The sequence below is a fragment of the Emydura macquarii genome, unplaced genomic scaffold (genome assembly GCF_026122565.2).
Source record: "Emydura macquarii macquarii isolate MOO-44397 ecotype Brisbane River unplaced genomic scaffold, CSIRO-AGI_Emac_v2 contig_3477, whole genome shotgun sequence".
In the NCBI taxonomy this organism is placed as follows: Eukaryota; Metazoa; Chordata; order Testudines; family Chelidae; genus Emydura; species Emydura macquarii.
In genome coordinates this window covers 3,725,360-3,750,860 of record NW_027133614.1, presented here as the reverse complement: position 1 = coordinate 3,750,860, position 25,501 = coordinate 3,725,360, and the positions used below count along the sequence as shown (strand labels likewise).

General features: G+C 37.4%; 1 protein-coding gene across 3 annotated transcripts; it reads left to right on the top strand.

Moving 5' to 3' along the window:
• The first annotated feature begins 142 nt into the window (after nucleotides 1-142).
• On the top strand, nucleotides 143-25,485 carry IVNS1ABP (influenza virus NS1A binding protein). Of its 3 annotated transcripts, none has more exons than XM_067535121.1 (15): nucleotides 143-306; nucleotides 11,690-11,939; nucleotides 13,431-13,557; nucleotides 13,862-14,031; nucleotides 14,119-14,194; nucleotides 15,064-15,237; nucleotides 15,788-15,913; nucleotides 17,364-17,471; nucleotides 20,323-20,452; nucleotides 21,023-21,247; nucleotides 21,454-21,575; nucleotides 22,462-22,588; nucleotides 22,671-22,802; nucleotides 22,979-23,152; nucleotides 23,642-25,485. In XM_067535121.1, exons 3-15 carry the CDS (start codon nucleotides 13,447-13,449, stop codon nucleotides 23,893-23,895), a joined length of 1,929 nt encoding a protein of 642 aa, XP_067391222.1. In that variant the 5' UTR covers nucleotides 143-306; nucleotides 11,690-11,939; nucleotides 13,431-13,446; the 3' UTR covers nucleotides 23,896-25,485. The 3 variants fall into 3 exon arrangements, with proteins under 3 accessions (XP_067391222.1, XP_067391223.1, XP_067391224.1); XM_067535122.1 differs by lacking the exon at nucleotides 143-306 and adding an exon at nucleotides 644-2,832; XM_067535123.1 differs by lacking the exons at nucleotides 143-306; nucleotides 11,690-11,939; nucleotides 13,862-14,031 and having other exon boundaries at nucleotides 13,474-13,557.
• Nucleotides 25,486-25,501: the final 16 nt, after the last annotated feature.

The window sequence follows — 25,501 nt, the reverse complement described above, 5'->3', positions numbered from 1 at the left end:
AGCAGCGCGCGGCGGAGGGAGCGTTTCGTCCTCGCAGCGGAACGCGGCCGCATCAAACAGTCGCTGCTGCAGTCGGCGTTGGTGGTTTGGCGCCTTTCCTCCGGCCTGTGCGCGCGCTCGCTCATCATCCGGGCCCGGGTCTGAGCCGCTTCCTGTGCCGTCCCTCGCCGCGGACATCCCTGCCGCCGCCTTCTCCTTCCCTTTCCCCCGCTCCCCTCCGGGCTGGGTCTGCGCCTCCGAACCGACGTCGTCCACAGCCTGGAAGCTCCCAATATGAGCGGTGTCGTCTGCGCCGAGAGACACCAGGTAGTGGGCCCCGGGAGGCGGGGGGGGGGGGGGAGCGGCGAGGAGGCCGGGCGCCAAGCGGTATCTTCCTCTCAGGCCCCGCATGGCTCTGGCTGCCTGACGGGCCTTCCTGGGCGCCATGTCGTGGCTCCGCGTGTCTTGCTTGCTTGGCGCGCGGGCTGCCCCGGCGCCCTCGCGCCCTTCACCTGGAGCGAGGGGTTGCGCGCGCGCGCGAACTCTAGACCCTGGTTCCCGCCGCCTAGAGCGGGTCCCAGCGCGCGAGTCCCGTCCGCCGCCCTCCCGCCTTGGGGAGCCCCCGGTCACTGCTGCTGCTCCCCGGGAAACGTGTCTCCGCCGCTGGCTTGGAGGAAGATGGGCACGTGGCTGTAGTCCTGGGTGCCAGTGGCTCAGCGTTTGGTGTGGGGGGGTAAGATTCACTAGCCAGGCCGGCGCGGGGGACGTGGGACGACTGCTGTGGGACAGGAGGATAGTGACCATGAGGCTGGGCGGTGCCCTCGCCGCCGCCACCACCCTCCTACCCATTTCCCAGTCCCTCATTGACAAAGAAAACACAATGCGGCTAAACCACAGTGTAGCTAATGAGCATCATCGTGTCGCAATTCGCAATCCCCTCAGCGCTTCCTCTCTGCAGTGTGGCTGAGGGACGTGGATTGTCTCCCTTTCCTTTACTCCCTCCCCTGGCGTTTCTTTGTTCCCTTCCCTTCTCCACGTTGCCGGCGCTTGTTGCCAAGCCCATGGGATTGAACGGAGGCTGTTCCGCCAATGCAGAGCTGGGTGTATTATGTATGTTAAACGAGGAGACAGGGCTTCAGTTCTTTTTCGGGGTGGAGGTGGGCGCTTAGTGGTTTAGATGCCATGGGCTGTCTTCCGGTTTCAGATCAAAAACCTCAGACATCGAAAAGTCAATTGTTTAAAATGTGATTTTTTTTTTTTTTTTTTTTTGCAACTTGTTCATCCCCTTGGCCCCTTTCTGTAGGGTTGCTGGGAGAAATATACAGTTTTCTTTAAGTGCCATCAGTTGCATAGAGTCTTACCTTTTCCACAAAAAAATCAACTTAAGGTTGCAATGATGATATTAAAAACATGAACAGTGAATGAATACAGTGCTGCTAGGCTTATGTCTTTGAAATTTCCCATAATTGCTAATGAGAGTTCAGTCCTACTGATAGTAGTGATGGTTAGAGGGCTAATGTGGCTCAACTGGTGGGTAATGACTTGCTGAAGGGTGGGGTTGCAAAAGGGGTCATTAGACATTGAAAGTTGTATTACAATCTAAAGCAAATTCGCTCCTTCACTCCCTACACACACTTGCCCTTCAAGGTCAAATATTTTTTCAACCTCTCCAAACACACACACACAAATTAATTATATAGGCTTGATACTTTGACTTTTTATTGTAAAAATGAGGAAGGGGTTTGAATATTATTTGACTTCATATAAGGGGTTGCCAAGGTGGGGTAGAGGATACACTACTGTATCTTAATCTCCATATCATCCATGCTCTGAGAAGTGATATCTGACACAGATAAAACAGTGGTCTGTCTGCATTCCTGCTTTCTGCAGTTGTTACCATAAACAGAGCTACTTCATTAGTAGCAACAGAGTGAAATTTTAGAAAAAAGGCTAGCATAATCATCTGCAAAGATCCAGTGTCTCAACTGCCTTCCATAATTTTCCCAAGGTGCAGCAAAGGGAAAACTGACCAGTTTTGTCAGTTTCATTGCCTCACCATACCCATTAAGCAGCAATACAAACTTAAAACATATAGGTCAATTGTAATTTGATGCAGTGGGGGAAAGCTGAGTGGTAGCAGAGGCAAGCACTGGAGTTATTTACTGGGATAGAGGACCCAGAATGGAGGCAGTGGGATGGTAGATTTGTGAAGACACATTACCTCCATAATTGTAGCCAAGAGACTTTTGGAGGGGGAAATAGCATAGTGTGAGAAAGCAGTTCTTTTCACCTGCTAGACACAGGGTAACTGGGAGCTACAAAAGATGAAACCATTGGACATGTAGTGCTGTGTTGAACATATTTGCTGACATGATAAAAGCTGTTAGAAACTTAAATTTTGAAGCGTGATATGCACCCTCTGGAAAATTATTGCATTAGTAAACTGCTGCAAGCAAGACCAATTTGACTGCTTCTTTTCCCAGCAGTTTGGGGAGGGGGCATGGCTTGGCGTTTTATCTGGCCAGTTCTCAGTTTAATTTTCTGAGAATTTTTGTATACTATGTGAAAAGGAAGTGGTGGGTGTGAGTGAGTGAGCAGGTAGGATAAAGAAGCAGATTGTGTGGTGAGTCAAGGGAGAGTGACTGTTGTGATAAATAGAAAAAAATCAGGATTCTGAAAGTTTTTTATGTGAGAAGTAGGAGAGGCAGAAAATATAGAAGAGGCGTAGATGACCAGGTACATAATGTGGTGGATGGAAAGAGAAAAGAGGAAACACTGAAAATGGTGGATCAAGGAGGAGGCTGTTAAAATCTGGAAAAGAAGAAAAACTGGAATGATTTCAGCAAAGAAAAGGTGAAATAAAATTTAAAAGTGTGTTAAATAGAAGTTTTGAGACATTTTCAGCTAATTAATGATAGAGTAAACATGTACAACTGTTACTGTAAATTGCAAGGATTGTGGAGGTGTGGGGAAGGAAGGCAACATGAGTTGGTTTCTTTTAATGTTTCTATGTCTGGTAAACTTTTCAAGCCTGCTCTCATAAATACTGGATGGAACATTGTACATTTCCATTGTAAGAAATGCTAGGTAGCCTGCTTGCTTTACACGATGAAATTCATATGAGGATTTTTGTCTTATTTCCCTCCCTACAAACCGCTGTGTTCATAGTGAAGCCTTCCTTTTAGTCATGGGTTAGGGAAAATTAATTTAAAAAAACAAATCACAAAAACAAAAAACATTTGGTACTACAACTAAAGGTAATGTGGTTATGTCACCTCTTGCTGTTACATTTTGCTGAAGACATTGTAGTTCTTGTTGACCCTTCTGAGATCTCTTTAGTAAATTGTTCTGCATACACACCACTATCCTCTCTAGTCTAGAATGTGTTTATATATCTAAAATGCACTTTGTCCCATTTTAAAAATATCCTTACCTGAAATACAAATCCAGACATAGAAAGATGTCAGTTATTGAAAATTATTTTAAAAAAATTTCACAAACAGTTCAAACTAACTCAAAAAGGAAACCTATATTTATGAAGACTTCAGATATTATATTGTAATGTATAAATAATGAATGGACCATAAGTAGACATAGTATGTCTAAATTTCTTGCAGAGTAGAACATGAAATGTAAGAGAGTCTGCTGCAACTAAAGGGTTACTGAGCTAATTGAGTTTCTTTTTATTTGATCATAAGATCAAATGTTTTGGTACAGGATTGTATCAAATTTTAAGATTTAAAGTCTTAATCCTACAAACACAAGTATGTGGCCTGGCACAAAAACAACGTTCTTTGGCTTTTTTCACAATATTAAGGGAATGTAGTGTTTAGGGAAAGTGATGATTGGTAGCAGTGAAGACTGGAAGATTTTATTCACAGAATTAAAAACAAACAAACAAAAAAATGCATAAACCTGAACTGTTTTTGCCTATTACCCTTACCCTGTTGATGTAATTACACTCCCTTACCCTCATTGCTTTTCTACAGGACAAACTAAGGAATGTCTCTTCATCCATTAAGTCTGTAGCACCTCAGCCAAGAGTAAAACTAATATAATTTATGATGGTGGTTTTTATGTTGAGCACCTATTGAAGAGAAACTGCATTGAGACTCAAATTTATTTCACATAGGCCACCAAACAGCTTTTAGTTAATGTAGAATTGGGCAAGATTTGAACCACAGAAGCATGAGACTATATTTTATTACTGAAGATTACTAATCTCTTTAAACATGCAGTTCTCCAAATTCCTTTCTACCCCAATAAACGTAATTATTTAAATTGTTTTAAGAACAGTATCAAAATAATCTCAGTATAATTTTTTAAAGCAGTTGAGTGTTTCTTTGTCTGATTTTAAATATTAAATTTAAATAACTTTTTGAGTGTGGAAATTCAAAAGTATCTAAATGATACAATGTATATGAGAAATGTTGATTTGCAAATTTAGACATTTGCTCTTGTACCTCTTAAATTTCACTAATTAAAAGATTCTAAATAAAGAGGTTTTTTTTATTTAACTATATAGCTCAAAGGGAGATCTTGTAGATGATTCTTCAGCATTTTTATTATTTTTAGAAAATGGCATTTTGTTTAGTTTGTAATAGAACATGTTTTGGACACACACATATCTTTTCCAAGTAAAGGGGTGTTTTCAGTTATTTGGTTTCATCTCACTTTTATTACTCTGAAGCTTCTTTACTGCTGTATAGAGAGAAAATTGGAATATTTTTCAAAGCTTGTGCAGATCTGATCATTCATTGATATTTGCCTTTTTGCCTTTCTCCCCAAATTTTTATTTTTCAGTATTTTTTTCTCCTATTAAATATATTTGATAGTCCCCATTAGTTGCTCACATAACTATGTAATGTTGCATTGTTCAGATAAGCCCTTGGACTGTATCTTTCTGCTTAAACAAAAGTAAAGACAATTGAAGTTGGGAGATAATAGTTTAAGTAAGCAGTGGTAATATTTTATCTTTTGCCTAAAAGTGGTTCTGCTAAATATAGGCAAATTGATTTATTTGTATATAGTTTGAATACATGATTGAGCTTGCATTGACCAAACCACTTCAGCAAGGATTCTTCCTCAGTCTTCCTGTAGATGTAGCAGATTATTAAACCCTCAGTATGTGTATTTTAGATACCAAAATGTAGTTCTTATAGTAAAAAATATTTATATTAGGCCCCTCTCTTGCAGCTTGGTATCCACATGTGCGAAGATGCATTCATGGGTCCAGTTGTAGGGCTAGAGCCTCAATTGTAAATACTTCAGCTTAGCCACCATGTCTTTATATATGTGTGTGCATGTATGTATGTGTGCACACATATATATGTATATATAAACTTACAGATAGACCAATAGTTGATAAATAAATGCTTGTAGTATTTAAAACCAATTCTGACAATTGGAAGTGCCCTGTGGTTAACAGAAGCAAATACCTGGAAGTGCTTAGACTTGAGAAAATACTATTAGACATATATATACAGAATTTACAGAATAGAAGTTGTTATAGGTATTGCTTTCAATTCCTCCTCTGTGTGTGTTAGGTTTCATACTAGATTCTTTTGAATGCATTTTCTCAACTGGTTCTTGGAGATCATAAGAATACCAGGCAAAGTTTAACTATTGGAATTCAGTAAAATTACTTTGAGACCGCAGAATACAGCAAAAAATCTGATCAGAGGAATAGCCCAGAATGAGAACCAAATTAACACTGTCTTGCAAGGATAGGTGTGTGAAGGGGAGTCTCTGGGGTTAGTGATTCATCTGTTAGGTCAGCAAGGATGATGCAACTTCTAAATGAAGTGCTGGAGAGAGACAGGAATCTTTTTTCTTTTTAATGGGTCAGGAAAACATGATTTGAGTAGTTAAAATATACTATAATAACTTGGGTCTCAAATCAGGGGGGCACTCTAAGATAGTGGTTAGCAAAAGATATTTTGTTTTAACACTGGATCGAGAACCATCTGCAAGAAGTTAATAGCAGAATATTATCTGGACACTGCTGCGGTATAGAATCAGCTGTTTTGTAATTGGGAACTCTCCCCTAGTGAATGTGAGCTACTTTCAGAGGTCTTGAAGGTGTTTTGTCAGTTGGGCACAAGGGTTGAATCTAAATGAACTTGTTCTCTTATATTGTGAATGGGCAATATGTTAACATACTTTGGGATCCAGACCTGGAAGCTGTGTAACTAACTTAGATCTAGTGTGCTGTCAGATTAAAAAGGGTTGGAGAACCAGAATGACACTGTTGTTGTCCAGAAGTTTTTCTCTAAATTGGTTTAGATGTTGGATTAATGATCCCCTGCAACTTTCTAGAAGTCACAACCATTTGCCCAAGTTGTTAGCTTTTAAATGAGCCAGATGGGAATGAAAAGGATAAGTAAAAGACTATTAACTGCATTTGGATGATGATTTCACTAACTAGTGTTGCATACACTTTATCTATCCTGATAAATGCTTTTAGTGATGTGTGATGCTGAAGCTGCTTTCAGAAGGGAGTGGATAAGTTTGGAAGTGAACTCTTCAGAAAGATAGTTTGTAGTCCGTGAAGCTTTGAGGGGATTTTGCTGTAAAATTTGTGGTTTCCTAATTCTGTTTCTAAGAGCTACCAAATATTTCCATTTGAAGAATTTACTTCCCAGATTGTAGAGTTTAGTATTATGTCTAAAATCTGTTGGTTTCATCTAACTACTTGCATATGTAGGATGATAACTAAGTTGCAAGCTCTGTTGTACCAAAAATCATTATTTTGATTTCTAAAGCTGCCTTTAGAGCTTTGCTAAATAGCTTCTTTTCACTGGTTTCAAATTAATCTTCAAATTTGTTCAACCAGACTTTCAGGAAACAGCTTCTCATGTCATTGATATGAGATGTTCTGTAATATTCTTCCCAAGAGAGAGGGACCAAGCAATTTTATGAATTTTTCCTAGAAAAGTTAAGAAATGGTCCTGCAACACAAACAGTTGGTTTAATATGTCAGTGGTTCCCAACCTTTTCTCTGTCATGGCATACATAGTAGCTGCAGGGAGGGAGCGGAGGGGTTGAGGAGCCAATCCATTGTTCACACAGGAGAGGAAGAGAGGGAGATTGAACTTTAATTGGCTGCTCTGCTCCTGGAGGAGGTGCAGCAGTGAGTCAGAAAGTGGCTCCCCCCTTGGTCTCACATGTACTTTGTCAAAAATTCCGCGTGACACCTGTTTGGGCCTGAAGGCACACTGATTGGGAAATGCCGTTTTAAATTAGGGATTATAAAATTAAAGGTATTTAGCGATGTCTACTTGGGGACATCAAGGAAAGCTAATCTGAATTAATTAAAAGTGTGAATTTGAAATGGGTAGTTAAACTGCATTAAACCTTCATGTGAATACTCTCATTCAGAATTAAGGCCATTGTAATTCTGAATGAAGGTGTTCACACAAAGATTAAATGGAAATTAAATTAAATTAATGCCACTTTAATTCTGAATAACAAAATCCACCCAGGAATTAAATGCAGTTTAACAAATCCACTTCATATTCACACCTTTAGTTTCAGATTAGCTTTCCTGCATGTCCCAATGTAGACAAGCCCTTAGTGAGCGACGGTCAATTCATTGTCCATTTTTAGGTAGTATCAATAAAATCCTTCCAAATGGAGTTGTCAGTACATTGTGCTTCTTGTGCAGAGAAAATACAAAAGTGTAGTCATCCGATTATTTTTGGAAAAAGTCTCGATATTTTTGAATAAAGAGTTGTTCAAAAGGAGTTGAATCTCTGGGAAATTGAGGGATTGTGTTAGACTTTTTGTTTCCAAGTGAAATAACATAGTTTTTGTTTGGAAATTGCAAATGTTGTTATAGTATTTGTGCCAGCGAGTAGAGAAGGTATGAATTTAAAGATTTCCAGATGATAATTCTTTTGATGGGTGCATAAATCTAAATGTTCTTTCAGGAAAACATGATAGCCAGATGAAGCATTTGTGAACATACAATGAAATGAGGTGTTTACTTATTTGACTCGAGTCCGAGGAACACTTATAGTTGCTGATGTGGCTTCTTGGGCATTTTGGCTTGTTCAATTCTTATTTTCAAGCATTTGGAGGAAGCAGTTTTTTGGGAGGCACAAATAGCCAGAAAGGAAGCTCAGCAAATGCTGAATGAAATCTGTGATTTCATTTGAAAATCATAACACAGTATACTGATATTAAGGTCCTTGTTTAATTTGTGGTTCCCAGATACCTCTCTGGTATACATTTTTGGTGTTTTTATAACAAATATATATTATTACTTCCTCCATGCACGCACCCATATATGCTTTAGGAGTTAAATATAATTTAATGTTCATTCTTTCCTATCTTACTGTTGGCTGCTCTTTGAAGCACAATACTTTTAGGAATAGAAAAAGTTCCCATGGTAAAACTAGTTTTTCTAGATACATGCACTTACAATGTTTTGTAGCAGTTATCTATCCCCTGTTGCTGTGGGAGAATCAGTATGTTGGTCTTGATTTGAATTGGTTGAAATGATAGTGAAGAACAGAATTATGAAGACAAACAGATGATCACAATATGTTGCAGAAGAATCAACATGGCTTTTATAAAGGGAAATCATGTCTCATCAATCAATCTTTGTGGTGTTAACAAGCATGTGGATAAGGGTGATCTAGTTTATATAGTGTACATGGACTTTAAGAATGCCTTTCACAAGGTCCCATACCAAAGGCTCTTAAGCAAAGAAAGCAGTTATGGTATAATGGGGACGATTCTCTCAAGGATCAGTAACTGGTTAAAAGATAGGAAACAAAGGGTAGGAATAAATGGTTAATTCTGTGAAAACATCTGCAGAATGTTAGGCATCATAGGAAAGGGTTATATTATAAGGCAGAAAATATCATAAGGCCACTATATAAAAGCATTGTATGCCCATACCCTGAATACTGCATGCCGGTCTGTTTGCTCCATCTCGAAAAAGATACACTAGAATAGGAAAATATACAGTTAGAAGGGCAACAAAGATTATTAGGAGTATGGAACAGCTTCCATGTGAGGAAAGATTAAAAAGACTGGGACTATTCATCTTAGAAAAGAGGTGACTGAGGGGAGGGATGTGAGAGACCTATTATATTGTCAATGATATGGTGAAAGTAAATAGGGGAGTTTATTTACCCCTTCACGTTACACAAGAACTGGGGGTCATCCAAATAAATTAAGACATCAGGTTTAAAACAAACATAAGGAAGTAATTCTTCACACAATGCAGTTAACTCATGAAACTCTTTGCCAGGGGTTGTTGTGAAGACCAGAAGTGTTAAAGGGTTCCAAAAAGAATTAGTTAAGTTCTTGAAGGATGGTTCTACCAGTGGCTATTACCCAAGATAGTCAGGGGTGCAACCCCATGCCCTATTTGTCCCTAACCCTCTGACTGCCAGAAGCTGGGACTTGATAATTGCCCTGTTCTGTTAATTCCCTCTGAAGCATCTGGCACTGGCCACTGTCAGAAGACAGAATACTGAGCTAAAGGACCATTGGTTTGACCCAATATGGCTGGCCCCTCATGTTCTTATGATTTGCCAACTGTGTTTTGAGAAGAAACGGTGGTTAGGCTAATACAGGTAGTTTGTTCTCCTTGTAACATAGATATTCTTGTCTGCAACTATTAGCCAGACTTGGCTAGTAAGTATTAAAAGGCTAAAACAAACTGCCTGTTTTAGAACATATGACTTTTTGCTTGACTAATGGAAAAGGGCTAATTTTGGTTTCAGGATATCTGATTCCCATTCTGGCACTTAGTGTGCTCTCAGACTGCTTTGGAGTTTTAACAGGGAGTGCAAGAAAGCAGACAATGATAAATTTCCCTATGGCAGGATCAGGTCATGGAAACTTCCAGCATATGTGGTTATAGCAATCCACCCTCCCTCCCTAAGAGACTCCCCAGAAACAAACAAACAAATCTGCTTAGCATTGAAAGCAGTATTACATAATAGTAATTTAAGTATCTTTTAATAATATTTAAAGAAATGCGGTTCACAGTAATATTAGCAAATTGTGGGTGCCTTAAAAATAATAAGTAGAAAATAGTAATATGTGCCTTGATATTTACTCAAATCCTGAGAAACCTAGTCAAATCATACATGTTCTCAGTTCACCTTTAGTCAATTTTAGACATCTGTCTAGAGAAGAAGATCTGAGTAGATTGGTGTGAGGGAAAACAACATCCATGAAATAGCACTCTTTTGTGGAGTGTGCATAGGTAAACGTGATTTTTGTTTTCATTATCTGAAAGAATTACATGTGTAAGCAAGTAGTAGATGATACAGAAATAAAGTGCACACAGACTGATCTGTGATTGTCTTAAATGTTACTCGGTTTATTTTTTTTCTTTAAACATTACCTTGACAGTCCTAGCTGGGCAACATTTCTGGCTCCTTTTGTATGAAAATTAAACTAAGGCTGGAAATTAGAAGAAGGTGTCTAGCCATCGGAGGAGTGAAGTTCTGGAACAACCTCTTACTAGGAGGCTTGGGGCAAACCACTTAATTAGTTTTGAGAGAGCTGGACAACTTTGAGTGTAATTGTAAAATGCGGTTGCTTGTGATGGTAAGGGACAGGGCTCACTTCAGGTTTAATCTCCTTCCTCTGAAGCATCAGGGATGGCCACAGCTGTAGATGGGACAATGGACAGGGCATTGGGAAGAAATTTTCCCCCACGTTAGATTGGCAGTCACTTTGGGTGGTTTTTGCCTTCCTCTGCAGTGTGTGGGTATGGTTACTTGCCATCGGTAGCAGTATGCAGGTGCTTTGGGCACTGGTGAACCTGGATCCATCCTAGTCTCTTTCTGTGGCACATAATTGTATGCAGTGTAGTTGTCACCGTGTTGGTTCCAGGATATTAGAGACACAAGGTGGGTGAGAGAGACGAGCTTTCGAGCTCTGTGTGGCTTGAAAGCTTGTCTGTTACCAATAGAAGTTGGTCCAATAAAAGATATAGTAGAACCTCAGAGTTACGAACATCTTGGGAACGGAGGTTATTTGTAACTTTTTGAAATGTTCATAACTCTGAACAAAATGTTATGGATGTTCATTCAGAAGTTTTACAACTGAACATTGACTTACTACAGCTTTGAAATTTTACTATGCAGAAGAAAAATGCCACTTTCCCTTTATTTTTTTCATAGTTTACATTTAACACAGTACTGTACTGTATTTGTGTTTTGTTTTGGGTGTTTTGGTCTCTGCTGCTGTCTGATTGCGTACTTCTGGTTCCAAATGAGGGATTTTGTTGACTGGTCAGTTCGTGACTCTGGTGTTTTTAGCTCTGAGGTTCTACTGTGTTATCTCACCCACCTTGTGGCACATAATTGTTCCTCTCCTGTGGGCTGTAATGCTTTGGTCTAATTTTGGTTGTTGAAGTTAGTGTGCAGGTGCACAATAGTGTTGGTGGCCTGTAACATACAGGCGGTCAGATTAGATGCTTTGGTGGTCCCTTTTCACCTTAAACACTATGACCTTTACTTATTGCCAGCTAAGAATGTACTGAGGTCACCATTAAAGAATGTGTATGGGTATTTATAACAAAAATAGTGAGGATAGATTTTAGAAGAATGTTAACTGAACAGTTAAAACCTCTAGCCCTGGATTTGAACAGGATATTAACTGCTTAATCTGAAACAAAATACTGAAATTATCTTTGCTGTTTTATATTTAATTACTAATTTTTGTTTTCTTATTGCAGATTATGATGCATGATTATCACAGAAGAAATTCATGTCTATAGCTCTTAAGGACTTCATTACATCATTTTCAAGCCTGATAGTTTTGGAATCATCATTGCAGCTCACAGGACACAACAGGTCTGCCTGCACTTCATCAAACTTTCTTCATATAAGAAGATATTGAAACCGACGTGCTCTCTTGGAACAGGCCATTACCATTGGATCATTTAAGGTTTCCCAGTTACAAATTTGCAGCAGTATATTTAGCAGGTGAGTTAATGTTGTTGATTAAATGTGTATAAAATGAAACATAGTAGCAAATTTATTTTGTTCTGTTCTGTTGCTGTAATTAGCAGGTATAACATAGTATTTGCATATGCAAAGGAAAAAGCTTGCAATTAAGTGAACTTATTAGTAAATTTGTTTGAGGGTACTAATCTTGGCTCTAATTTCCCAGTCTGAACTTAAAATATAAAAAACTTAAAATCTTATGCTAATTAAATTTCTTTAATTGCAAATTAAAAATGTAAATTGTTATTTAATAATAAATTAAAAAGAGCATACCTCAGGTTCTTTTCCAAAAGTTGTTCGGGTAACTTTATAGTGTGGGATTTTTAAAAGGGTGTCTTATTTAGGCACTTCTGAAGATACCCCCACATTCTTACAGGCCTCTGTAAATTTGAAATCTTGTCAAACTCTTCAAATAAGTTGTCACTTCAAGTACAACTCTGTGTCTGAGTTTCCTTATGGTTGCAAGAACACTGAAAAATGACATTTTCCTATTTCTAAAAATGGTTCTTGATCACTTATAGATATGTGAATGACCCATAAACAGATGTGACTGATTAGACTAAGCCCAGGGAACCAGTGAATCTGACTACACATAAATTGCTGTCAAATGCACAAAGTAAACTTTGAAAAAATAATTGTTCTCTACTCGTTCTAATATTAGGGTTTCTCTACATGGTGCTGCAGTGTGAACTAGAGTGCTGTGAACTGTAGACCACTAACTGCCTATACAGACCTTGCTGCCATGAACTAAAAGGTATCTACTGTGTGTTAATATGACAACATTAATGCACACTAGATACCTTTTTAGTTTGTGCTAAGAATCTACACAGGGCAGTTAGAGGGCTCTACAATTAATTCACTCCCCTCTAGTTCGAACTGAGGTGCCATGTATAAAAAGTGTTAATTTATAAATAGATACGTAAAATTGCAGGTAGAAAATACTTTTAATGTGATAGTGATCCTTTAAATGTTTGTTTACTAACTAGCAGAGTGAAACATCCTGAACAATTTTATTGGTTCTTTAAATATTTTTGTACATTTGAAAAATTAAAGTAGGTGTTCAGAGTAGTTTAAATAGAAAGTTGAAATTGTGACACTTTTCAACTATTTATTTGCTTTCTTTGACTTTTGAAATGGTTATATTGTGCTGACCTAATGAACCATGCATGGCATGGATTCTATAGAACCAGTAGAAATTAGTTCAGATGAACATACAATATACATTTTAGAATAATAGAAATTAGAGATGGAAAAGATCTGTTGTCATCTAGTCCATCCCAATGCAGTCTAGTTTTAAATGTGTCACTGCTCTTTACTACATGGACATCCCATAAAGTGTCTGTATAATTTGGAAAGAAGGAGCTGGTAATAAGGAAATAGTCATTTATACTGTAATGAAATACTGTGTATGTAAACTTTACAAATTGAAGGATATGAAATTGTTCTTACAATCTTTTTTTTTTTTGTCAGCCAAACCAACAGCAAAATGATTCCTAATGGATATTTGATGTTTGAAGATGAAAACTTCATCGAGTCATCTGTTGCCAAATTAAATGCCTTGCGTAAGAGTGGTCAGTTCTGTGATGTTCGGCTTCAGGTAAGTTATAATGTGTCATCTGTGTGCAACATTGATTCCGTGAATCTTAAGACTTTAGAATCTGATTTTCCATAGGATATAAATTCAGAAAAATATAGTTAAAAAAACTTACGTTGATAGCTGAAAGTGTAGCAGCTTAGTTTATCTGGTACAAATTGAAAAACTATATTGATAAAGTAATTTTTCTAATATACATTGAGTTTTCACCTGTTATGTTTTGAACAAGGCTGTACAATACTCTGCATTTTTGTAATGTATATTCTTAATTTTTTTACTGTCCTCTGGGTATGTTTTTAAAATAAAGGTCTGTGGACATGAGATGTTGGCACATAGAGCAGTCCTAGCTTGCTGCAGTCCCTACCTGTTTGAAATCTTCAACAGTGATAGTGATTCTCATGGAGTTTCTCATGTTAAATTTGATGATCTCAATCCAGAAGCTGTTGAAGTCTTATTAAATTATGCCTACACTGCTCAGTGAGTACTATTTTCCTGATAAGCAATAAGAGATCAATATTAATTAATATGCCTTGTTTTAGAATAACACCTACATTTCTTTAATAGGTTGAAAGCTGATAAAGAGCTAGTAAAAGATGTATACTCTGCAGCAAAGAAGCTGAAGATGGAGAGAGTCAAGCAGGTATAATTTGCAGCTAATACAGCAGTCTCATTATTAATCTTTTGGGGCAGAGAAAACTATATTTAGTTGAATTGGATACTTAAGTGAGATCATATTGTGGAAAAGTGATTTAAAAATGACAACTTGTCGCTCGAGATCTATTCTTTGTGTACTCAAAAGCATATGTACTGATTTTAGTGACAGAAATGTGCTTACCTCTTCCACTCCTTTTGGCACCGGAGAGTAAAGAGAAGAGAGATGGATTCTGTACTTGTATTTTATCAGTTAAATCTGTGCAAGACTGCTGAAGATACTGGGCTTGCAGTGATGTCACAGGCAAAATTTGGCCTGCAGAACTGTAACTGATACATGAAAAGGGAAGAATCCACATTTACTCTCAAATCCCTGGTTACTGGCAGTATGTAAACAAAACATTCAATTGGGGAGACAGGCTATAAATTCATTTAAGAACAAACATAATGTACCTTGATAAGTGCTTTGGATAATATAATGTGTAGGCTACAAGTACTAACGTAGATTTTATTTAACAAACCACTAGAGATTGAAATGTTGCCTTCCTGAAACTTTTGACCAGAAAATCTGTATGATGCTATACTATTCTCCCTTTCTCTGGTATCTTTCATATTAAGGTACTTGCCGTTACTGTGTTAAAGTTATCACTATAGTAGTGCATGCAGTGATCACACTTCAGATGATTCCGTTTGTTTCAGAGAGATTTTCTGCACACACAGAGTAGAGTACCAGTAGAGCAAATAAAATCTTTCAAACTGGTAGAAAATGAAGAATGTTTGCCATGTGTTAGAAAAGAATTGTATGTATAAAAGTGCAATATACTAGTAAATTTGGGATATTATTCAATTATTTTAAAGGTTTGTGGTGATTATTTGCTCTCCAAGATGGATGTTCAGAGCTGCATCTCTTACCGGAACTTTGCAAGTTGTATGGGAGACTCACGTTTGTTGAACAAGATTGATGGTTACATTCAGGAACATTTATTGCAGATTTCAGAACAGGAGGAGTTTCTCAAACTTCCACGGTTAAAGGTTAGCAGCAATTTAAACTATTTATTTAATCTTGTAACAAAATAAAACAAGGTAATTAAGGTATGAAAGATGCTAAGGTAAACATCACTGCTTCCTTTTTTTAACGGTGGAAAAATTTCACACATGCTGAATTTGCAGAGGAAATTTCAAATCCTTTAACACCTTATACTAGCATTTTATGTAACTTTTTTCTGTTAGAAGTCTTCATTAGATCATATTAATTTGGTGTCATGAACCTTGGCTGTGCATGATACATACTGGCTTCCCACTTGAAATTTAAGTGCAGCTGTAGTTAAGTCATAATTAAAGGATGCAAAATTATCTTTTCTGTTGCCAGGGTGTAGGAACACAGTCATGGGCTGACCCTCATTGGCGGAATAGTTGAGGCTAGTATATTCATTCACTTTCAGTATGCAGAGCTAGAAAATTCTGTCTGGTTTTAATTTCTTTCAGAATAATTAATTTCAGTAAAATTCCGACATTCTATAAAAGTATAATTTGTATGAAGTAGTGTAAGATGGACACTAACTACTCTTATTTTTAACTCAAGCTTGAGGTAATGCTTGAAGACAATGTTGGCTTGCCAAGCAATGGCAAATTATACACAAAGGTAATCAACTGGGTGCAGCGGAGCATCTGGGAGAATGGAGACAGTCTGGAAGATCTAATGGAAGAGGTTAGTCTTTAAGAAAATGGGATTAAACCGTTTGTTTTTGTTTTTTTAAATTTCTGTGACATGAAGGATGATCCCTCTCTTTTATTTTTTAACCATGACCCTAAAGAATTTAAATTTTACTGTAGGTACCCATAAGCTGAGAAACTGGGGGGGTGTGTCCAGGTGAGCTGAATGAACTGTTCAGTCTGGTCTTCTGCTTTTCCTTTATTTGTTTTTGTTTTGCTCACTGTGTGCTGTTTAATAACTTCAAAGTAGCATTTAACTTTGCTTTAGAAATGGGGAGGTGGCACTGAAACTTGCTATAGATTCTTAAATGTTTTCTTCCACAGGTTTTTGCTTGTTAATGAGAAATAGGTAAAAGCTTCTAATGGTTGTTCCTCCCCATTGATTTATCTCCCCATAGGTTTATTAACAAAACTAGGATACCAAGGCTGAAGAACCAAGAAGAAACCTCAAGTGTATTGACACGTAAAGAAGCAGCAGTCCTGCCCCAGTTCTCCTAAGAAAATCCGCTGTGGGCAGAGAACGATGATGATGATTTAATGGTGTTTACTTACTCCTTTACAGGATATTTTATTTTTAATGTTTTGTGTGTTGTTTAATGGCTTCACTCATGAATACAACAACTAAACTTAAGAGTGTGGGCAGATTTTTAAATATCTACATTTGATGGAAATCATGGTAGAATTCAAAATTTTTAACTTGCTTGGAAAAATGAACTTTACAAAACCTGTGGATCATCATAAAATCTTTCCAGTTTGTTGTTACAGGCAAGGTAGATCATCAAATACTTTTGTATAGGCAAAAGTACATGTTTATACTGTCATATATTCTCACATGTATGTTTCCCCTTTCAATAGCTCATTTTTAAAATGCTCTGATTTTTCCCAGTTGCAAGTCAGATGCACTTGATTAGTGCATTGCATCTGGTAACAAGTCATGGGCAACATTTTCTCCACAACTTACATTTTTGCACCCCCCTCTAAATTCCTTACTTTTCCTTTTTAGAATCCAATGTTTGGCTTCACATAGCTGCACACCTCCCTCTTTTTTTTAAGTTATGGAAAGTATTGTATTTGCAATTCAGAAAACTTGTTTGCAGGGAATAACGAGTGCTTGCATAAGATTGTGGATTTGTATAATTCTATAAGATAATGTACATTGTGCTTGTGATATGTATTAATGTTACTATACTGGGAAAATAGAAGTCCTTTGAAAAATGAAGATTTCTTTCAAGCTGAGAAATCAAGGATCCGTCAGCTGATATTTGAAGACTTACACCATGATGTCTGCTTCTTTTTAATTTTGCCATTCTGCTAGATTGACTTGACTTGACATGACACAACAAGAGCTATGCTGGAGATGACCTTCTGGAATTTGTGTAAATCTACCTATAGTTAAGTAGCTATGGAGACAGCAGCCACATGGGTATTCTGTTCCTGTTTTGCAGGTTCAAACGTTGTACTACTCAGCTGATCACAAGCTGCTTGATGGAAATCTACTAGATGGACAGGCTGAGGTGTATGGCAGTGATGATGACCACATTCAGTTTGTGCAGGTACAAATTGCACATGGTCTGAGGTTACCTCAGGTAAAAATTTGGTTAGAGCAATTTATAGCACACCTAAAATCTTCTATACTGTTGTAAAAGGAAGAAGAGGTATTTATCCTGATGAAAACAGATGGGAAAATATTTTATAGAAACAATTTCTCTGTTGGTATTGGTGGTTCACTTTTCATTTAGTTATTAACGGTACTAATTTGAATGTTAAATGTGTGTCTCAAAGAAAAAAAATCCCATGTTATCAAAAAACTGAAAAGATACAGAAGAAGGTGGCTAGGACAAGGGGTTCTATATTTTCATAGAAAGATTAGGAAAATCGAGTTTAATATTAAGAAATTGAGAAGGGGCATCTGGTTCACACAATTCATATGGATTAGAAAATGTGGATGCCGTGACTGAAAAAGTAATTGGCTAAATACAAGAGGGTGCAGACTGTGACCATAAAAGGAACTTAAGAGTTCTAGAGAAATTTCTCATTGCAAAATGTAACTGTGTAGCAGGGACTTGCAAAGGAACCAATACATTCTTTTGATTGTAGGGCCAGATGGGGGTACCATAATATAATATATATATTAGACTTTCATCTGGTTTTAAATTCAGGCATAAGTCACAAGTTTAATTGAATTTGGTGATTTCATTCTAGTTCTTCTTTGTTCACATCCTTGAAAAAATAGACAACTTTGCACAATTTTTAGTTTGAGCAAGATGCAGAAGTATGGAATAGCTAGCAGAGAGGTTGAAAGTCAGTGCAGCGACACATTGGCAAAGTTGTGCAGGAAAGCTTGTTCATCTGCCTTCAGCCATTGCTGTTAGTCTTTGATTTTATAAATGCCAAGCTAACGAATCTCCCCCCTTCTATCTTCTCACTCTCCAAACTTTTAAACTAGTTCGAGAAAGGAACTTAAAAGAAATAAATAGGTTTGATAAACCCAAATGAGAGTTACTGTGTCCAAATTTGAATTGCCTTTAGTTCTCATATGTTGAGTTTAAATGCAATTTTACCTTGCAATCTGGTTTTGGTAGGATTTATTTTAGTAAATTTAAAAAATACTTTTATGGCTGCATAGAACATGGATTTTAAAAATGAGTGAGTAAATCTGTTTGCCTCAGTGGCATTTAATGAGTCCATTGAATTAATCTTGTTCCACTTAGATCAAATATTTGTTGGCAGTTCTGATGATACTTGAAAGACAAGGATCAAAGAAAACATCACTGATTTTTTTTCTTCATGTTTGCAGAAAGTAGGGCAAATATGTTTAAATTGTATACATCAACTTTGGCTTTCATAGGGTTAATGTTTTTTAGATATACAATCTGGGAGGATTTCATTAAATCTTTAAAAATCCTCAAATAATTTAAGGGACATCCAGGTATACAAAAGGGTGTTTTTAAATAATGCCTGGGTTGGATTTAATACTTGAAACTGAAATAGTTCACTACCATTGGGGGTAGGGAAGATGCACCAGTTTTAGTTGAGATTAAAAAAATAAACACATTTGGTCTCCTATAACTTGGGTAGTTGGTATGTTAAAAAGTAAAGTAAAAGAATTTTGGCAGAGGATAGAGCCTTGCCATGTGATAAATATGGTTCAGTGCAGAGTATGGGAAATTCTTAGTGGAAAAGCTGATGGATAATCTTAGATGTGGGGGATGGTATTTTACAAATATGGCTACCTTTTCTATAATATGAAAAACCATGCAGCTCAAGGGTCCACACAGATGTAAGTGTCAGGTTTCGGATTTTAGAACATTGTTTTGCTGAATTAATAGAATTGATAGAGAGTTGACTTTTGCTCTTGAACTGGCTTTTACTCCAAATATTGTCAGTGATGTGATTTGAAATACATTTTTTTTCCTTTTAAACAGTTTATAAAGTGAAATACTGAATTAAACTATAGATAGGATGAGACTCAAAAAAATCACCCTTCCATGCAGAGTATTAGTATAAGAAAAGTAAGATCAGAGAAATAACTAAACAGGAGCACAAAGAGAAAGTGAAGCCAAATGACAAATACTTGCTTTAGATGAGAACACAAGAATGGCCATACTGGGTCAGACCAATGGTCCATCTAGCCCAGTATCTTGTCGTCCAACAATGGCCGATGCCAGAGGCTTTGGAGAGAATGAACAGAACAGGGTGGATGTTGAGTGATCCATCCCTTGTCCAGTCTCAGCATCTGGCAGTCAGTGGTTTAGGGACATCCAGAGCATCTGATACCTGACCATCTTGGCTAATAGCAATTGATTAACTTGCCCTCCATGAATTTACCTAATTTTTTTTTTTTTTGAACACTTATAGTTTTGAACTTCACAATATCCCCAGGCAACTAGTTTCACAGGTTGACTGTGTGGTATTTGTAAGTGCCTCTAATCTGAGGAATAGTAATTTATTAAAAACCAATCTGAAATGGGCAGTGTGGGCTTAGCCAAAATTCAGAGAGAGTATGAAAATGCATACTTGCAGTTTATTTATTAAGACTGTCAAACAACATTTTTTAATAAAATTTGAAAGATGTTGGAAGTCTGAAAACCTTTGTCTAGTGAGAGTGCATGTTTGACTTCTAAAAGGGAGTTCAGAGCCATATGATTTCTAGGGCTGAGTCTAAGATAGAGGCTCAGGTAGTGATATGAGATGAAATGTTTACTAAGGGGGGAGTAAATTGACTTAGATGTTTCAAGTGTGTAAGCAGTTCTGTTTAAAATTTAGGTGTGCTATAAATGATGCTCTGCAGAGGTGGAAAAGATCAACCATTTTCCTCAATTGTGTGGATTAGCTGAGAGAAGTAAAGGTAGATCAAGGTGTGGTCTCTGGCTAGGGTTCTGTAGCTGCCTTTTGATTTTGCAGAAAAAGCAACCACGTGAGAACGATCACAAGCAGATAAGTAGCAGCTCCTCTGGAAGTCTTTCTTCTCCAAATGCTACTGTACAGAGTCCTAAACATGAATGGAAAATTGTTGCCTCAGAGAAGACTTCAAGTAAGTGTCTGGATTTCTTTTGTTTACAGGGTTTTCCCTGTTGCTCTTATCTGCTTCTGAGCACCGCACATACATTAATGAATTCCCTTCAACATCCCTCTGAGATAGGGAAGTATTGTCCCCATTTTACAGGTAGAGAACTAATTCACACAGATAAAATGAATTGCCAATTGTCACTCAAGTCTGTAGCACAGCTGAGATCAAAGCCCAGATATTTTGAGACCCGGGACATTAACCACAAGACCATCCTACCTCCCATGGAAAATTTTGGTGAATTATGAGGAAGGTGGACAAGTGGATTATTTATGGGTGAACCATGAACAGAAGTTATTTTGTGCATGGGGGGATGGAGACTTCCTCTTAGAATGCTGTCAGATTGTTTAAGGTATAATCTTAATTGACTAGTCTAACATAGTGTTTTTATATAACTGTGGTGAAGTTTGGAGTCTGTAAATCTTAACTGTTAGTATTTTAGAATCTCCTGACCTGGAAGGGTGAAGTACAGTCTTAAACCTGGAAGCCACTAGTCTGTGTTTAAAAAACTACTATATTTAAAACATTGTTTTCCAGGTAATATCTACCTGTGTCTTGCTGTTTTGGATGGTGTGTTCTGTGTGATTTTCCTTCATGGACGTAACAGCCCTCAGAGCTCTCCAACTAGTACTCCACGACTGTTGAAGAGCATGAGTTTTGAGGTTCAACCAGATAACCTTATGGAGAAGCCCCTGTCTCCTATGCAGTATGCTCGATCTGGGTTGGGAACAGCAGAACTTAATGGCAAGCTAATAGCTGCAGGTAAAAATACCAATAATAAAACAAAGCAAAAACTTACTTGGCTTGAACTATGTGTAATATATAGTACATTCTATAAATAAGTGAACTATCTGAACAAGGTTTAATAGATTCTATGCTAACTGAATGAAGCTAGTGAACAAGGGTTACTGGGAATCAGAATACATCTTACAACTCCTTGCATGTGATTTCTTGTGGCTTACTCTTAGGTGGTTATAATAGAGAGGAATGTCTGCGCACAGTAGAGTGCTACGATCCACGAAAGGACCGCTGGACCTTTATTGCACCTATGAGAACACCAAGAGCCCGATTCCAGATGGCAGTTCTAATGGTATGTCCTATGTAAAGAGCAGATGAAACTGCATTTTCTTGTAATGTTTATATGCCCTAGTAGATTATTTGGATTGTGGGAGAGACTAAGGATGGGACGAACAGATTTAGATCTAAAATATGCACAGATTCACTCAAAGGTATTCAGATTTTCTAGGATAGTGTTTTCAGAAAGAAATAATGCAGCGAGGCAGAGAATATTATGATATGTCATGTCCCATCTGCCAAGTGCTGCCATTAGTGTCTCAGCATTCAAAAGCACCAATTCTACAGTTTTGCCAAGAGGGCTTTTATTTGATTATCTGGGAACAAGTGAAGAAAGCATAGTATTGTCTAACATTTTCTCAGTTTGACTAATTAGAGGACTTAATGTGTGTCCATTAAAATCTGCTATGCTGAAGAGAGCTCAGTAGAGACTTCTGGAAACAATTCTGCCAAGTATTCACATTTTTCTTCATTTGCAAAGTCCTTGGTAGCTCTAGCCTTTGAAAGAGGTTGTTCAGCAGTGATAAAGATACCATGTTCAATTAGATGCAGAGATCCCTGACAATGTAGAAAGACTAATTTTCTTTAAAGTGTAACTTAAATTCCAGTAATAAATGCTGATACATAAGTCATGTTTGACATCTGGTTACATCTCTATGGTTGTATCTTGAAAAACTGGATTTATGGATCCTTAAAAGAAACATTATTTTATGCAGGTTCACAGTAAGCAACGTAGTATTTAACTGATAACTTAATTGTTCTTGTACACCTGGACTTCTTGCAACTTCTGTTGCTAGCGGTTGACTAATTGTAATTAGTATCAGTGAACTGGGCTGGAGCAGAATTAATTTCAATTCACATGTGATGAAACAATAGTTGTTTTGTTTTTCCCCCCCACTTAGGGACAGCTGTATGTTGTGGGTGGGTCAAATGGCCACTCAGATGACTTGAGTTGTGGGGAAATGTATGATCCAGAACTAAATGACTGGACTCCTGTCCCAGAACTGAGAACCAATCGTTGCAATGCAGGTAATGGCTGTTTTGTTGACTCTGGCTGTTTAGTTCCTTACTAATTTGTTAGATAACAAATCACTTATTTATATACAAACAGGCGTATGTGCTCTGAATGGTAAGCTGTACGTTGTTGGTGGCTCAGATCCTTATGGCCGGAAGGGACTGAAAAATTGTGATGTGTTTGATCCTGTAACAAAATCTTGGACAAGCTGTGCTCCACTTAACACTCGTAAGTTTGTTGCACTGTTTTTAAAGCAGATTTTTAATGGTGCTGCCTGTGTGCATATTTTATTTCTAATAAAAAAGGCAGTTGCCATGCACTGCAAGTGTGTATTGCTAAAGTCTTAAGAGCGATTGGATTTTTTGGGGGGTCTGGCTACATACAATAATGGCTTCTGATTGTAGGAAGACATCAGTCTGCAGTGTGTGAGCTAAGTGGATATTTATATATAATTGGAGGAGCAGAGTCTTGGAACTGTCTGAACAGTGTAGAGCGTTACAATCCAGAGAATGACACCTGGACTCTAATTGCATCCATGAATGTAGCTAGGCGTGGCGCTGGAGTGGCTGTTCATGATGGTAAGTTTCTACTCCTTCAGCTAGCTAAACTAGTTCTTTAAAGAGCAAATTTTTTTAAGTGATATCAAGTGAAGGAGAAACTTTTCTTTATACTACTAACTGTAAAGCAAATTTGTTACTGCATTTTATTAGAAGCGTATTCCTTCCTTACAGCGGGCCTCACAATTGGGAAAACCAGATTTGCAGTGTAAAGGATTGGCAAAGGAAAAATGGAAGTTGTATCTAGTGAAATATTGTCATGCATTATCTAGATAATCAGCATTCTAATACTGAATCTGGAATTTGTTACAGAAGTTATTGTGGCATAAGTACAGAAAACAGTTTGGTATTGGCAATACACAGATCCCTTTTCCAGGATGTCAAACTCACTTTGCGTTGACTTAGTGTAATGAAAATTTCTCACAAATTTATATATAAAACATAGTTAATGAAGTAGAGGCTTATGGAATGTTGTAAGCAGTTAAACTTCAATCATTCCCTTTTAAATAGGAAAACTCTTTGTTGGCGGTGGCTTTGATGGTTCTCGTGCTGTCAGCTGTGTGGAAATGTATGACCCTGCTAAAAATGAATGGAAGATGATGGGAAACATGACTACTCCAAGAAGCAATGCTGGTATTGCAGCTGTGGCAAACACCATTTATGCAGTTGGAGGATTTGATGGCAATGAATTCCTGAATACAGTTGAAATCTACAACCCAGACTCAAATGAATGGAGCCCATATACAAAAATTTACAAATTTTAACCAATTTAAGTGCCCCTGGCAAACTAACAGGCTTAGTGATGTAATTGTGTTTTAGTAGAGGTACATGTCAGTAGTGTTGGGGAGGGTAGAGAAGTTGCCAACAGCAACACGAAGCTTTTGCATATTGCATACTATTAATGTGCTGTACATACTTGTTTTTTGGAAAGATGAAGGGTGTTGTGTATTTTAGGATTTTGTTACTTAGATTTTTGGAAACTGATAATATTGCAAGAGAAACTAGGAATTGATTGGGCATATCATTTCAAGAGCTTCCCCCAATGTTTGTTTTGCCAATTTGCACATTTTTTTCCCCTTAGAATGTGTGTTTGGGGCAGGAAGAATAGGGTTTTTGGTTATAGGCAGTTGGTTTTTCAGGCTCCCCCTCCCAGTAACTGGAACAGTCTGTAACAAGCAGCCTTATTTAACAGATACAATGCTTTTTTTAATTAAAGTTGACATGCCTGCCAATACTTACCTTTTATGATTGCCTTTTTATAACTTTTTATATACTCAGCAGAATATTTTACCTGTTGAAGTGAAAATGGCAGATAGTGGTTTATTGGGGCAGAGAGACAATCTTGGAGTTCATAGAGACCGAGTGGGATATTTATTTTACCACTGTACATGAGCATCTAAGCTTTTGCCTCTGCTACAATATTGTACTTTAGTATGCAACACTGATGTTCATTAGATTTGAATGGAGTTTCTGAACATAACATAGCTGATTTTTTTTTTCCAGTATTTATTTTAGCTCCAAATATTTTGACACATGTAGAGGGTGCTTTCTGTACAGCAGTTTTGTTACAATGGTTGAGCTAACATTTGTAAAACCTGAAGTGTTCATGTTTTTAGAATACTACCCGTTGGTGATAAACATTTCTTAAAATGCTATTTATTTTTCTAATAGGGCAAGCTGAGAAATGCGCTAGATAATATGAATTGTACTTAATTTGTTCCATAAGTGCTCAGTACTATGTTTTAGTTCATTTTCTCTATTCATATGTAAAAATGTTGGTGGGGATGACTTGGTGTCTAATGTGTAGTGCTGCACATCTAACTTTCTTGGTGCCAATCTTAGCACTTAATGCTTGCTGCTGATGCAAACACATTAAAGGTACCTTTCAGGAAATCCTTGCACCACAGGATTACTATCAAAGTTGTAGTTGTCTTTTTTTAAAAGCACATTAGTTCACACAAGCTCTTTATTTAAAAGATGGTGTAAAAGTACTAAATCCTCCTGCACCACACAGAGTGAAACTGCCCCCTATAAAGCTTTTTTCCAAATTTTTTCCCAAGAGATGACTAAGCTTGATATGTTAAACTATGGATTTCATAACCATGTACAGTTGAACAGAACTTAATGGACTCACTTGGATAATTTAAATACCAAAAAGATCTATTAAATGACAGCATAGTAAGTATAAGTTCATTTAAAAAAAATCAAGCTTGCTGTAAATGAACTAAGTGAAGTGGTTGGGTACTGAACTTAATGTGACTCACTCAGATTTGATAGTGCAGTATATTAGCATATTGCTAAGTAACTGAAGTTTCTCTAATTATATTTTAAAGTTCTGATCCATATAGCCAAGGTTTAATGTTCTCACAG